This window comes from Salmo salar, chromosome ssa08 (assembly GCF_905237065.1).
Source record: "Salmo salar chromosome ssa08, Ssal_v3.1, whole genome shotgun sequence".
NCBI lineage: Eukaryota > Metazoa > Chordata > Actinopteri > Salmoniformes > Salmonidae > Salmo > Salmo salar.
Window position 1 is genome coordinate 25924385 of NC_059449.1, and position 17992 is coordinate 25942376.

At 42.4% G+C, this 17992-nt stretch overlaps 1 protein-coding gene across 2 annotated transcripts in view; it reads right to left on the reverse strand.

The window, feature by feature from the left end:
- The window catches only part of dok7b (docking protein 7b), a 53424-nt gene that overhangs the window by 8488 nt on the left and 26944 nt on the right, over positions 1-17992 (reverse strand). For both annotated transcript variants that reach the window (XM_045723074.1, XM_045723073.1), the window contains exons 6-7: positions 12566-12673; positions 11372-12354 (exon numbers count right to left, since the gene is read on the reverse strand). In XM_045723074.1, coding sequence (XP_045579030.1) covers positions 11372-12354; positions 12566-12673 — 1091 coding nt within the window. The remainder of the gene's footprint in view (positions 1-11371; positions 12355-12565; positions 12674-17992) is intronic.

The window sequence follows — 17992 nt, forward strand, 5'->3', positions numbered from 1 at the left end:
ACCAAGCTCTATACTCTACCAACTGATCCATACAGGATAACTACTAACATACTGACTACACCAAGCTCTATACTCTACCAACTGATCCATACAGGATAACTACTAACATACTGACTACACCAAGCTCTATACTCTACCAACTGATCCATACAGGATAACTACTAACATACTGACTACACCAAGCTCTATACTCTACCAACTGATCCATACAGGTTAACTACTAACATACTGACTACACCAAGCTCTATACTCTACCAACTGATCCATACAGGATAACTACTAACATACTGACTACACCAAGCTCTATACTCTACCAACTGATCCATACAGGTTAACTACTAACATACTGACTACACCAAGCTCTATACTCTACCAACTGATCCATACAGGATAACTACTAACATACTGACTACACCAAGCTCTATACTCTACCAACTGATCCATACAGGATAACTACTAACATACTGACTACACCAAGCTCTATACTCTACCAACTGATCCATACAGGACAACTACTAACATACTGACTACACCAAGCTCTATACTCTACCAACTGATCCATACAGGATAACTACTAACATACTGACTACACCAAGCTCTATACTCTACCAACTGATCCATACAGGACAACTACTAACATACTGACTACACCAAGCTCTATACTCTACCAACTGATCCATACAGGATAACTACTAACATACTGACTACACCAAGCTCTATACTCTACCAACTGATCCATACAGGACAACTACTAACATACTGACTACACCAAGCTCTATACTCTACCAACTGATCCATACAGGATAACTACTAACATACTGACTACACCAAGCTCTATACTCTACCAACTGATCCATACAGGATAACTACTAACATACTGACTACACCAAGCTCTATACTCTACCAACTGATCCATACAGGTTAACTACTAACATACTGACTACACCAAGCTCTATACTCTACCAACTGATCCATACAGGATAACTACTAACATACTGACTACACCAAGCTCTATACTCTACCAACTGATCCATACAGGATAACTACTAACATACTGACTACACCAAGCTCTATACTCTACCAACTGATCCATACAGGACAACTACTAACATACTGACTACACCAAGCTCTATACTCTACCAACTGATCCATACAGGATAACTACTAACATACTGACTACACCAAGCTCTATACTCTACCAACTGATCCATACAGGATAACTACTAACATACTGACTACACCAAGCTCTATACTCTACCAACTGATCCATACAGGATAACTACTAACATACTGACTACACCAAGCTCTATACTCTACCAACTGATCCATACAGGATAACTACTAACATACTGACTACACCAAGCTCTATACTCTACCAACTGATCCATACAGGACAACTACTAACATACTGACTACACCAAGCTCTATACTCTACCAACTGATCCATACAGGATAACTACTAACATACTGACTACACCAAGCTCTATACTCTACCAACTGATCCATACAGGATAACTACTAACATACTGACTACACCAAGCTCTATACTCTACCAACTGATCCATACAGGATAACTACTAACATACTGACTACACCAAGCTCTATACTCTACCAACTGATCCATACAGGATAACTACTAACATACTGACTACACCAAGCTCTATACTCTACCAACTGATCCATACAGGATAACTACTAACATACTGACTACACCAAGCTCTATACTCTACCAACTGATCCATACAGGATAACTACTAACATACTGACTACACCAAGCTCTATACTCTACCAACTGATCCATACAGGATAACTACTAACATACTGACTACACCAAGCTCTATACTCTACCAACTGATCCATACAGGATAACTACTAACATACTGACTACACCAAGCTCTATACTCTACCAACTGATCCATACAGGTTAACTACTAACATACTGACTACACCAAGCTCTATACTCTACCAACTGATCCATACAGGACAACTACTAACATACTGACTACACCAAGCTCTATACTCTACCAACTGATCCATACAGGATAACTACTAACATACTGACTACACCAAGCTCTATACTCTACCAACTGATCCATACAGGATAACTACTAACATACTGACTACACCAAGCTCTATACTCTACCAACTGATCCATACAGGATAACTACTAACATACTGACTACACCAAGCTCTATACTCTACCAACTGATCCATACAGGATAACTACTAACATACTGACTACACCAAGCTCTATACTCTACCAACTGATCCATACAGGATAACTACTAACATACTGACTACACCAAGCTCTATACTCTACCAACTGATCCATACAGGACAACTACTAACATACTGACTACACCAAGCTCTATACTCTACCAACTGATCCATACAGGATAACTACTAACATACTGACTACACCAAGCTCTATACTCTACCAACTGATCCATACAGGATAACTACTAACATACTGACTACACCAAGCTCTATACTCTACCAACTGATCCATACAGGATAACTACTAACATACTGACTACACCAAGCTCTATACTCTACCAACTGATCCATACAGGATAACTACTAACATACTGACTACACCAAGCTCTATACTCTACCAACTGATCCATACAGGATAACTACTAACATACTGACTACACCAAGCTCTATACTCTACCAACTGATCCATACAGGATAACTACTAACATACTGACTACACCAAGCTCTATACTCTACCAACTGATCCATACAGGATAACTACTAACATACTGACTACACCAAGCTCTATACTCTACCAACTGATCCATACAGGATAACTACTAACATACTGACTACACCAAGCTCTATACTCTACCAACTGATCCATACAGGATAACTACTAACATACTGACTACACCAAGCTCTATACTCTACCAACTGATCCATACAGGACAACTACTAACATACTGACTACACCAAGCTCTATACTCTACCAACTGATCCATACAGGACAACTACTAACATACTGACTACACCAAGCTCTATACTCTACCAACTGATCCATACAGGATAACTACTAACATACTGACTACACCAAGCTCTATACTCTACCAACTGATCCATACAGGACAACTACTAACATACTGACTACACCAAGCTCTATACTCTACCAACTGATCCATACAGGACAACTACTAACATACTGACTACACCAAGCTCTATACTCTACCAACTGATCCATACAGGACAACTACTAACATACTGACTACACCAAGCTCTATACTCTACCAACTGATCCATACAGGATAACTACTAACATACTGACTACACCAAGCTCTATACTCTACCAACTGATCCATACAGGATAACTACTAACATACTGACTACACCAAGCTCTATACTCTACCAACTGATCCATACAGGACAACTACTAACATACTGACTACACCAAGCTCTATACTCTACCAACTGATCCATACAGGATAACTACTAACATACTGACTACACCAAGCTCTATACTCTACCAACTGATCCATACAGGATAACTACTAACATACTGACTACACCAAGCTCTATACTCTACCAACTGATCCATACAGGACAACTACTAACATACTGACTACACCAAGCTCTATACTCTACCAACTGATCCATACAGGACAACTACTAACATACTGACTACACCAAGCTCTATACTCTACCAACTGATCCATACAGGATAACTACTAACATACTGACTACACCAAGCTCTATACTCTACCAACTGATCCATACAGGATAACTACTAACATACTGACTACACCAAGCTCTATACTCTACCAACTGATCCATACAGGATAACTACTAACATACTGACTACACCAAGCTCTATACTCTACCAACTGATCCATACAGGTTAACTACTAACATACTGACTACACCAAGCTCTATACTCTACCAACTGATCCATACAGGATAACTACTAACATACTGACTACACCAAGCTCTATACTCTACCAACTGATCCATACAGGATAACTACTAACATACTGACTACACCAAGCTCTATACTCTACCAACTGATCCATACAGGATAACTACTAACATACTGACTACACCAAGCTCTATACTCTACCAACTGATCCATACAGGATAACTACTAACATACTGACTACACCAAGCTCTATACTCTACCAACTGATCCATACAGGATAACTACTAACATACTGACTACACCAAGCTCTATACTCTACCAACTGATCCATACAGGATAACTACTAACATACTGACTACACCAAGCTCTATACTCTACCAACTGATCCATACAGGATAACTACTAACATACTGACTACACCAAGCTCTATACTCTACCAACTGATCCATACAGGATAACTACTAACATACTGACTACACCAAGCTCTATACTCTACCAACTGATCCATACAGGTTAACTACTAACATACTGACTACACCAAGCTCTATACTCTACCAACTGATCCATACAGGATAACTACTAACATACTGACTACACCAAGCTCTATACTCTACCAACTGATCCATACAGGATAACTACTAACATACTGACTACACCAAGCTCTATACTCTACCAACTGATCCATACAGGATAACTACTAACATACTGACTACACCAAGCTCTATACTCTACCAACTGATCCATACAGGATAACTACTAACATACTGACTACACCAAGCTCTATACTCTACCAACTGATCCATACAGGATAACTACTAACATACTGACTACACCAAGCTCTATACTCTACCAACTGATCCATACAGGATAACTACTAACATACTGACTACACCAAGCTCTATACTCTACCAACTGATCCATACAGGATAACTACTAACATACTGACTACACCAAGCTCTATACTCTACCAACTGATCCATACAGGATAACTACTAACATACTGACTACACCAAGCTCTATACTCTACCAACTGATCCATACAGGATAACTACTAACATACTGACTACACCAAGCTCTATACTCTACCAACTGATCCATACAGGATAACTACTAACATACTGACTACACCAAGCTCTATACTCTACCAACTGATCCATACAGGATAACTACTAACATACTGACTACACCAAGCTCTATACTCTACCAACTGATCCATACAGGATAACTACTAACATACTGACTACACCAAGCTCTATACTCTACCAACTGATCCATACAGGATAACTACTAACATACTGACTACACCAAGCTCTATACTCTACCAACTGATCCATACAGGATAACTACTAACATACTGACTACACCAAGCTCTATACTCTACCAACTGATCCATACAGGATAACTACTAACATACTGACTACACCAAGCTCTATACTCTACCAACTGATCCATACAGGATAACTACTAACATACTGACTACACCAAGCTCTATACTCTACCAACTGATCCATACAGGATAACTACTAACATACTGACTACACCAAGCTCTATACTCTACCAACTGATCCATACAGGATAACTACTAACATACTGACTACACCAAGCTCTATACTCTACCAACTGATCCATACAGGATAACTACTAACATACTGACTACACCAAGCTCTATACTCTACCAACTGATCCATACAGGTTAACTACTAACATACTGACTACACCAAGCTCTATACTCTACCAACTGATCCATACAGGATAACTACTAACATACTGACTACACCAAGCTCTATACTCTACCAACTGATCCATACAGGTTAACTACTAACATACTGACTACACCAAGCTCTATACTCTACCAACTGATCCATACAGGATAACTACTAACATACTGACTACACCAAGCTCTATACTCTACCAACTGATCCATACAGGTTAACTACTAACATACTGACTACACCAAGCTCTATACTCTACCAACTGATCCATACAGGATAACTACTAACATACTGACTACACCAAGCTCTATACTCTACCAACTGATCCATACAGGATAACTACTAACATACTGACTACACCAAGCTCTATACTCTACCAACTGATCCATACAGGATAACTACTAACATACTGACTACACCAAGCTCTATACTCTACCAACTGATCCATACAGGATAACTACTAACATACTGACTACACCAAGCTCTATACTCTACCAACTGATCCATACAGGACAACTACTAACATACTGACTACACCAAGCTCTATACTCTACCAACTGATCCATACAGGATAACTACTAACATACTGACTACACCAAGCTCTATACTCTACCAACTGATCCATACAGGACAACTACTAACATACTGACTACACCAAGCTCTATACTCTACCAACTGATCCATACAGGATAACTACTAACATACTGACTACACCAAGCTCTATACTCTACCAACTGATCCATACAGGACAACTACTAACATACTGACTACACCAAGCTCTATACTCTACCAACTGATCCATACAGGATAACTACTAACATACTGACTACACCAAGCTCTATACTCTACCAACTGATCCATACAGGACAACTACTAACATACTGACTACACCAAGCTCTATACTCTACCAACTGATCCATACAGGATAACTACTAACATACTGACTACACCAAGCTCTATACTCTACCAACTGATCCATACAGGATAACTACTAACATACTGACTACACCAAGCTCTATACTCTACCAACTGATCCATACAGGACAACTACTAACATACTGACTACACCAAGCTCTATACTCTACCAACTGATCCATACAGGATAACTACTAACATACTGACTACACCAAGCTCTATACTCTACCAACTGATCCATACAGGTTAACTACTAACATACTGACTACACCAAGCTCTATACTCTACCAACTGATCCATACAGGATAACTACTAACATACTGACTACACCAAGCTCTATACTCTACCAACTGATCCATACAGGACAACTACTAACATACTGACTACACCAAGCTCTATACTCTACCAACTGATCCATACAGGTTAACTACTAACATACTGACTACACCAAGCTCTATACTCTACCAACTGATCCATACAGGATAACTACTAACATACTGACTACACCAAGCTCTATACTCTACCAACTGATCCATACAGGATAACTACTAACATACTGACTACACCAAGCTCTATACTCTACCAACTGATCCATACAGGACAACTACTAACATACTGACTACACCAAGCTCTATACTCTACCAACTGATCCATACAGGATAACTACTAACATACTGACTACACCAAGCTCTATACTCTACCAACTGATCCATACAGGACAACTACTAACATACTGACTACACCAAGCTCTATACTCTACCAACTGATCCATACAGGATAACTACTAACATACTGACTACACCAAGCTCTATACTCTACCAACTGATCCATACAGGATAACTACTAACATACTGACTACACCAAGCTCTATACTCTACCAACTGATCCATACAGGTTAACTACTAACATACTGACTACACCAAGCTCAACATGTGGGAGATGGTGCACGGGTGTGGCCGGTGTAGTCAGGGGGGGTTTTGATCAGAACAACAACATGTTTTATTGTTTTCATTCTGGCCGTTATCCTCCAGGTGTTAGCTAAGACTCTCTGTCTCTCTCCCTCTCCTTTTCTCCCTCTCTCTGTCTCCCTTTCTCCCTCTCTCTGTCTCCCTTTCTCCCTCTCTCTGTCTCCCTTTCTCCCTCTCTCTGTCTCCTTTTCTCCCTCTCTCTGTCTCCTTTTCTCCCTCTCTCTGTCTCCCTTTCTCCCTCTCTCTGTCTCCCTTTCTCCCTCTCTCTGTCTCCTTTTCTCCCTCTGTCTCTCTGTCTCCTTTTCTCCCTCTCTCTCCGACTCCTTTTCTCCCTCTCTCTCTCCTTTTCTCCCTCTGTCTCCTTTTCTCCCTCTGTCTCCTTTTCTCCCTGTCTCCTTTTCTCTCCCTCCCTGTCTCCTTTTCTCTCCCTCCCTGTCTCCTTTTCTCTCCCTCCTTCTTCTACTCTTTCTCCCTCCTCTCTCTATCCTTCCTCTCTCCATTATCTCTCATCTCTTTCTCTTCCTACTGAACAGAATAAAATCAACTTTGCTCAGGCACGGACCTAAATGAATCCAAATGGCTGTATCTGCAGAAAGTTCAGGTTGATAATGGCTGTCCCTGCCCTTGACCCTACTCCTGTCTGGTAACAACTTGTTACATTTAATTGACAGGAACATTGGATCTCTTCATTCTGTCTGAGTGATTTTTAAAGGGGGAATCTGGGATTCAAAATATCCCACATTGGCAATAAAGTGGTCAGAATATATATTTATCATTCATTTAAATGTTCATTTAAATGTTCAATCCCAGATTGCCCCTTTAAGGGGTTGTTTGTATGCAGACAGTGGCTCTGTGAGGTATCCCTGACAGTAATTTAATGGAATGTTTTAAAAAACAGCCTTCTGTGACAACATCACAACACTGTGCTACGCTAGTTAAACAACATAACACTACGCTAGTTAAACATCATAACACTGTGCTACGCTAGTTAAACATCATAACACTACGCTAGTTAAACATCACAACACTGTGCTACGCTAGTTAAACATCATAACACTACGCTAGTTAAACATCATAACACTGTGCTAAGCTAGTTAAACATCATAACACTAACCTAGTTAAACATCACAACACTGTGCTACGTTAGTTAAACATCATAACACTGTGCTACGCTAGTTAAACATCATAACACTGTGCTAGTTAAACATCACAACACTGTGCTACGCTAGTTAAACATCATAACACTACGCTAGTTAAACATCATAACACTGTGCTACGCTAGTTAAACATCATAACACTAACCTAGTTAAACATCATAACACTACGTTAGTTAAACATCATAACACTGTGCTACGCTAGTTAAACATCATAACACTGTGCTACGCTAGTTAAACATCATAACACTACGCTAGTTAAACATCACAACACTGTGCTACGCTAGTTAAACATCATAACACTACGCTAGTTAAACATCATAACGCTGTGCTACGCTAGTTAAACATCATTACACTGTGCTACGCTAATTAAACATCATAACACTGTGCTACGCTAGTTAAACATCATAACGCTACGCTAGTTAAACAACATAACACTGTGCTGCGCTAGTTAAACAACATAACACTGTGCTACGCTAATTAAACATCATAACATTGTGCTACGCTAGTTAAACATCATAACGCTACGCTAGTTAAACATCATAACGCTGTGCTACGCTAGTTAAACATCATTACACTGTGCTACGCTAGTTAAACATCATTACACTGTGCTACGCTAGTTAAACATCATAACGCTACGCTAGTTAAACATCATTACACTGTGCTACGCTAGTTAAACATCATTACACTGTGCTACGCTAGTTAAACAACATAACACTGTGCTACGCTAGTTAAACATCATAACACTGTGCTACGCTAGTTAAACATCATAACACTACGCTAGTTAAACATCACAACACTGTGCTACGCTAGTTAAACATCATAACACTACGCTAGTTAAACATCATAACGCTGTGCTACGCTAGTTAAACATCATTACACTGTGCTACGCTAGTTAAACATCATAACACTGTGCTACGCTAGTTAAACATCATAACACTGTGCTACGCTAGTTAAACATCATAACACTACGCTAGTTAAACATCACAACACTGTGCTACGCTAGTTAAACATCATAACACTACGCTAGTTAAACATCATAACGCTGTGCTACGCTAGTTAAACATCATTACACTGTGCTACGCTAATTAAACATCATAACACTGTGCTACGCTAGTTAAACATCATAACGCTACGCTAGTTAAACAACATAACACTGTGCTACGCTAGTTAAACATCATAACACTGTGCTACGCTAGTTAAACATCATAACACTGTGCTACGCTAGTTAAACATCACAACACTATGCTACGCTAATTAAACAACATAACACTGTGCTACGCTAGTTAAACATCATAACACTACGCTAGTTAAACATCACAACACTGTGCTACGCTAGTTAAACATCATAACACTACGCTAGTTAAACATCACAACACTGTGCTACGCTAGTTAAACATCATAACACTACGCTAGTTAAACATCATAACGCTGTGCTACGCTAGTTAAACATCATAACGCTGTGCTACGCTAGTTAAACATCATAACACTGTGCTACGCTAGTTAAAAATCATTACACTGTACTACGCTAGTTAAACATCATAACGCTACGCTAGTTAAACAACATAACACTGTGCTACGCTAGTTAAACATCATAACACTACGCTAGTTAAACATCACAACACTGTGCTACGCTAGTTAAACATCATAACACTGTGCTACGCTAGTTAAACATCATAACACTACCCTAGTTAAACATCATAACACTGTGCTAAGCTAGTTAAACATCATAACACTATGCTACGCTAGTTAAACATCATAACACTACGCTAGTTAAGCATCATAGCACTGTGCTACGCTAGTTAATTAAACAACATAACACTGTGCTACGCTAGTTAAACATCATAACACTACGCTAGTTAAACATCATAACACTGTGCTACTCTAATTAAACATCATAACACTGTGCTACGCTAATTAAACAACATAACACTCTACGCTAGTTAAACAACATAACACTGTGCTACGCTAATTAAACATCATAACACTGTGCTACGCTAATTAAACATCATAACACTGTGCTACGCTAATTAAACATCATAACACTGTGCTACGCTAATTAAACAACATAACACTGTGCTACGCTAGTTAAACAACATAACACTACGCTAGTTAAACATCATAACACTGTGCTACGCTAGTTAAACAAGCCTTAAACTCTGCTGAGCAACAGCCTGTTTAACTCCAGTTTATCAGGTCTCATCGTGATCATATTACTTGGGAGTAACAGGTGTATGTATGTGGACTGCCAACAATGTATTAGTGTTATTTGAGTGCTGGGGCTGGTACTGTGGTAGTGTACAGGCACTGGAATGAGCCAAATAAGCAGACGGCTAGGTGTGGGATTGTGATGACAGGGATAGCAGGCGTTTGCATGGACTGGCTGTATGGGAAACAGTGATTGTGATAACCAATAAGATGGACCCACACAGAAGGGCGGCAGGTAGCCTAGTGGTTAGAGCGTTGGGCTAGTAACCGAAAGGTTGCTCGATCAAATCCCCAAGCTGACAAGGTAAAACATATCTGTCGTTCTGCCCCTGAACAAGGCAGTTAACCCACTATTCCTAGGCCATCATTGAAAATAAGAATTTGTTCTTAACTGACTTGCCTCGTTAAATAAAGGTTAAAATTATATAAAAACACAGAATAAATTAACAGTCAGACATTGAGCCAAATGAAGCCTAGGAATCTATTAGTACTGTGATAACTATTAGTTGTCCAGAGTTGTATTACCTGTGTTCCTCCACACACTGGACAGCCAGGTAACAGCAGAGGTCTGGGTGTGAGCCTAGCAGACATGATGCTGCACCGATCACCACTGTCCACAGGGGGCGCTCTCTCACTGCTCCAGGATAGGGGCCGTTCTACAGGGGCCTGCCTAGGGGTGCCTACCCGCTGGAGAGAGGCCTCAGTGGGGCTGGAGGGAAGGTAAGGATATCCATTCCCCTGGATCTGTCCTTGACCTCCATCCCCACCGAGCCACCTGTCCCTGCCCAGTTCGGGTGCTCCTCTCTGGGGTGGAGGATCCCTGAAGGCCAGGGTGTGCAGGAGGTTCCTGGGGCTGTCGTACTGTAGTCTGAGAAGGCTGGGTGCCTGGTACTCCTCACTCTGCCACCGAGGGGCGCCAGAGCTATAACCACTAGTCCTGGAGGAGGAGGAGGAGCAAGACGGGGGGCAGGAGCAGGGAGTAGGGGGGAAGAGAGGGCCGGGCTCAGGCGTCCTTAAGGACAGAGGAGGAGGTGGAGGAGGTAGAGAGGGAGGAGGGGGAGGAAGAGAGGGAGGAGGTAGAGAGAGAAGAGGGGGAGGTAGACTAAGGACAGACCCAAACTCCTCCCCTCCTCCTTGACTGGCTGTGTCCAGGCTGCCCGTACAGGAAGAGAAGCTCCCAGAGTAAGACGATTGGCTGCTGGCCGTGGCGATGCCTATCCCGCTGTCCAATGAGCTTTGGCGCCCGCTGTCGTGGAGACTGCGAGAGTGGGAAGGCGGTTTGAAAGGGGGGCGGTTCATGACAGCATTATAGAGATCCTCGTCCAGATTGGTCGAGGGCCTCGCAGTGGGAGGGGCCGACAGGGTCTCGGTTGAGGAAGTGGGGCGTTTTGGCTCTGGCCATAAAGGGAAGTGGCTTCCGTAGCTGGCGTCTGATTGGCTGGAGGAGGAGGAAGAGATACTGCTGCGGTCGTCCCCGGCAACAGAGGTGCTGTAACTGGAGGTGGAGGCTGGGGAAGATATTATTGATTAGCTGACTGATTGATTGATCAAAGGTCAATTGAGTAAAGGTCAAATGATTTAAGATTTAAGTGAATAGATTGATTGATTAATAAAACGGTGAACTACTAACTACGCGGTTTATTGATGGTTCAAATACAGTCAGGCGATGAACTGAAAACTGGGATTATTGATTGGTGGATTGAGGTATTGATTGATTACCTGTACTGCTCTGTCTACTGCTGTGAGACAGCATACTGAGTCTTCTCTCTAGATCCGATGTTTCATGGTTGATCCTCTCCTCTGAGGAGGACCGGCTAGCACTGGGATCTATACACACACACACACACACACACACACACACACACACACACACACACACACACACACACACACACACACACACACACACAAACACACGCAACACACACACAGACAAACACACACACACACACACACACACACACACACACACACACACACACACACACACACACACACACACACACACACACACACACACACACACACACACACACACACACACACACAGGGAACAGAGTAATATATCCACAGCTTTATCTACTGTCTGTATAACGAACACAGGTACTACTGAAAGAAAGGGTCAGACAGGTCTCTCAACTCTCTCTTTAAAAGGTAGGTAGCATAAACATAACCACATGTAAATGTACATGCATTAGTATACACATCAAAAGGCTCAAAGCAAAGTTACCCCTCACCTTTCTATGTTGGGAGTTATTACATAAAACCCATCAGAATTACGGAAAACTGCCAAAGTCATGTCGGAAAAAGTTTTTCCCGGAGTGTGATGTAATATGGAGGACCGGCAAGCCAGCCTATTTTTATTATAATGTAAACTCCATCAGAAATAACTTCAAATGTATAACTTCCAATTAAACCAAATCGTTGCACTCATGACTACGGATTGAAATGACATTTTCTAATTTACAAGCAAATACGTTTTGAATTTATTGTTACAAATCAACTTGCAAGGTTGCTAGCCCTACCAGCCTGCTAACGTTACATTAGCACTGAATGAGTCAGACAGTTGCTATTAACTCCTAGCTTACAGATACATTAAAGTAAACCAAAGTTTAGGAAATACATAATGCCATCTAACCAGTTATCAAAGAATGTTAGCTATATGCAGTTATCTTAGTCTGCAAGCTAACCAGACAGCTAATAGCTATTTAGCCAACTAGCTATTAGCCTAGCCAGCCCAGCTAACTACCACGGTTATGGTTGACAAGCTAGAGCCCAGCTACTGGAGACCAGCTAGAACACAACAACTAAAACATAACCGCAGATCAAAAGCAAAGAGAGAGCAGAGACTGATAGTTGGGGCCCATCGGATAGTTAAACGTTTAAAAGAGTACAGGCTGAGTTAGCTACCAAAGTGAGGGGGAGGCAGGCTGAGTTAACTACCAAAGTGAGGGGGAGGCAGGCTGAGTTAGCTACCAAAGTGAGGGGGAGGCAGGCTGAGTTAGCTACCAAATTGAGGGGGAGGCAGGCTGAGTTAACTACCAAAGTGAGGGGGAGGCAGGCTGAGATAACTACCAAAGTGAGGGGGGAGGCAGGCTGAGTTAGCTACCAAAGTGAGGGGGAGGCAGGCTGAGTTAACTACCAAAGTGAGGGGGAGGCAGGCTGAGTTAGCTACCAAAGTGAGGGGGAGGCAGGCTGAGTTAACTACCAAAGTGAGGGGCAGGCAGGCTGAGATAACTACCAAAGTGAGGGGGAGGCAGGCTGAGTTAGCTACCAAAGTGAGGGGAGGCAGGCTGAGTTAGCTACCAAAGTAGGGGGAGGCAGGCTGAGTTAACTACCAAAGTGAGGGGGAGGCAGGCTGAGTTAGCTACCAAAGTGAGGGGGAGGCAGGCTGAGTTAGCTACCAAAGTGAGGGGGAGGCAGGCTGAGTTAACTACCAAAGTGAGGGGGAGGCAGGCTGAGTTAGCTACCAAAGTGAGGGGGAGGCTGGCTGAGTTAGCTACCAAAGTGAGGGGGAGGCAGGCTGAGTTAGCTACCAAAGTGATTGGGAGGCAGGCTGAGTTAACTACCAAAGTGAGGGGGAGGCAGGCTGAGATAGCTACCAAAGTGAGTGGGAGGCAGGCTGAGTTAGCTACCAAAGTGAGGGGGAGGCAGGCTGAGTTAGCTACCAAAGTGAGGGGGAGGCAGGCTGAGTTAACTACCAAAGTGAGTGGGAGGGGCAGATTTAACTCCCGCTTCCTACCCTTTAAGTTGGCATTGTATCCCTATCTCTTCTCCTCCCTTCGTTCCCTCCTCTCTCCCCCGATCCTCTCCTCCCCTCCCCGCTCCTACCTACTCCCCCTCCCCCCTCTCTTCCCTACTCTCCCTCCCTCCCTCCCCCCTCTACCTACTCTCCCCTCTCTCCTACCTACTCTCCCTCCTCTCCTCCCCTCTCCCTCCCTCCCCTCTCCGCTCCTACCTACTCTCCCTCCCCCTCTCTTCCTTACTCTCCCTCCCTCCCCCTGTACCTACACTCCCTCCCCTGTCCCACCTACTCTCCCTCCCCTCTCCCTCCTACTCTCCCTCCTCTCCTACCTACTCTCCCTCCCTCCCTCCCCCTCTCCTCTCCTACCTACTCTGCCTCCCTCCACCCTCTCCCCTCCCTACCTACTCTCCCTCCCTCCTCTATCCTCCAATCCTCTCCTCTCTTCTACTCTCTTTAACTATCTGTGACGTCAAACTGCGGCGCCTGGCTGCAAATGTATGGTTTCCCCTGGATACAGTTACACTCACTATCTCTCTCTGCCACGATTCAGTGAAAAACCCTGCCAATTCACACACCTTCACAGGGAGGGGAGGTGTGTGTCTGTGTGAAAAACCCTGCCAAAGGCTGGGACATTTACAAGGAGATGTACATGACAGCTGTGTGTGTGTGTGTGTGTGTGTGTGTGTGTGTGTGTGTGTGTGTGTGTGTGTGTGTGTGTGTGTGTGTGTGTGTGTGTGTGTGTGTGTGTGTGTGTGTGTGTGTGTGTGTGTGTGTGTGTGTGTGTGTGTTTATGTGTAAGAGTGTGTATGTGTAAGAGTGTGTGTGTGTGTCTGTGTGCCTGGGTGTTTATGTGTGTGTGTGTGTGTGTGTGTGTGTGTGTGTGTGTGTGTGTGTGTGTGTGTATGTGTGTGTACACTATGTCCTGTATGTATGTGTGTGTGAGAATGCAAGATGGGCTGGAGGGGGTGTCAAGTATCTAGCATGACGGCTAGCTAATGGCTAATGCTAACCGCTAAGCCGCTACAGCAGGTTTAGTCACTATGCTGAATGGGGTGTCGACTAGCTAGCGTTGGCTAACGCTAAACTATGCTAGGCTAATTATAGCACTTTTAAAGCACTGAATGTCTCAGGTTAAAACAGGCTGCAGCACCCAAGCTTCTCAGACCTGACAGAAGCAGATATGCATACACACTCTGTATACACAGACATGAACACACAAACACACACACACCCCTCCCTGTAAATGTGCAGATACACACAAGCTTCCCTTGAGAAGTGGGGAGATGAGGCCATCAATCGTTCCATTGACAGCTATTAGTGGTAGTGGTATCAGATGCTTAAAAAAAAATATATATATATATATATATATATATATATATACAAAAAATATTATAATACTAACAATAATAAACACATAATATTATGATAATCATACAAATAATACTCAAATAAGACATTTAATACAAATAGAAAAAAGGTAAGTCTAAATCAGAGCTAATTCTCATCCTATCTAAAGGCTGCAACCTCAACCTGCACTGATAATCTCTCTCCATTGGCTGAACTAGAGCTCCCTGCAAATGAAGTGAGGGGGCTGGCACCCTATTCCCTATATGTAGTGCACTACTTTAGACCAGAGCCCTATGGCACCCTATTCCCTATATAGTGCACTACTTTAGACCAGAGCCCTATGGCACCCTATTCCCTATATAGTGCACTACTTTAGACCAGAGCCCTATGGCACCCTATTCCCTATATAGTACACTACTTTAGACCAGAGCCCTATGGCACCCTATTCCCTACAGAGTGCACTACTTTATCAAGTAGTAGGGCTTTGGTCAAAGCTAATCCACTATAGGCAGTGGTGTTCCATCATGGATGCCAAGGGAAGCCAGGCTTCCTCCCAAAAATTTAACAAGAACAATTATTTATCTTTCGTCATCATTTTCCTTCAATTCGCAAGAGGCTGAATGTATCTCACAGGACAAAGCATCCGAGGGAGCGAAACAGCGCCCCTCTGTCTCTCTATGTGTAGCCCATCTATCTGATGCTGTGTGGTCATAAAGAGTATGACAATGTTGCCGCACGTAGCATTGAATGCAAGGGAAGTCAGCGAGCATTTGGGCATCCCTTGATTTTAAAAAAAGTATAAAATAATAGCCAATCAGTGTTGAGCTAAACGGAGTGAATTCAACTGTGATTGGTCCTGACGTACCTATAAAAAAAAAAGTGTCAAGGGAAGCCAGCTTGGATTTGGCTTCACTCCTATCAGATCCCATTGAGATCATACGTCATGGACAGAAACAACTTGAATTTTTGCATCTTGTTGTGTTGTTGTCTTCTAGTTAAAATTGTCCCTTTCCTAAATTAGACATGGATGGAGATGGGGATTTGGACTTGTGGTTTTACTTAATTCTCCGTAATGGCTAATGATTATAACGGTGATTCTGATCCAACCATTAATTCATACATTGTTGTGTTCTGGCCTGAGAGGATGGGAGTTCAACATGTAGCTAGATGTAGAAGGCTAATGTTAACTAGCTAACGTTGCCCATGAATGGAAGTTAGGCTAGCGAGCATTTTAGCCACGTAGCCTGTAGGACAACAGAGTGATAGACTGTTTGGTCAACATGGTTTTTCTACATGTATGAGCGTGCACTCACACACAGAGAAATCAGTAACCATGGACAGCCACATCATAATTAGCTCACATGATTGGACTAAATAGTTGTTGGTATCTTTTAGTTGTCACTGTATTAGACTAAACAGAGGTGATTTGATGATGTTGAAGTGTTGAAGTGTAAATGGTGCTGGAATAGTGGAGGCAGATCCTGTTTTCTTTGTGACTTGCTGTAACTCTGTGGTTCTAAATCAATAGTTGTTTAGTAGTCAGAAAATGTCAGAAACATGACCTTTCTTGACCATGCTGTAGGTCATGTAACTGTTTGTTACATACAATATGCTTTGTGAATTTAACCGGACAGACGTTGCTCTCTGGTTTAGTGGTAAAACAAAGGTGTGGTTGAATTTATTCTGCCACTGTGTCTTCTTATTGTCTCGGCCTTTAGGCCCATAGTCTATCTCACGGTGTCAAGGCATATGAATTAACAGGTTATAGAGAAAACAACGCAATTATCTCAACACACAGGTTTATTCTGCCCCTGGGTCTAGGACTGTGGCAGTGATGACATTTCGTCAGCCGGTGATTGTAAAGCAAATAACTGGTCGGTCTCACGGTAATTGACAGTTAATTAACATGAAGTCATTTAGCATCTCCTGTCTTCCAGACAGACCACAAGCCACTGATGCAGACCTTTGGAACATCTACATTTAATAGGTCTAATAAATCCATGTAATATAGTCTACACCTTCACAATAAATCCATTATTTATTTTAGACAGGTC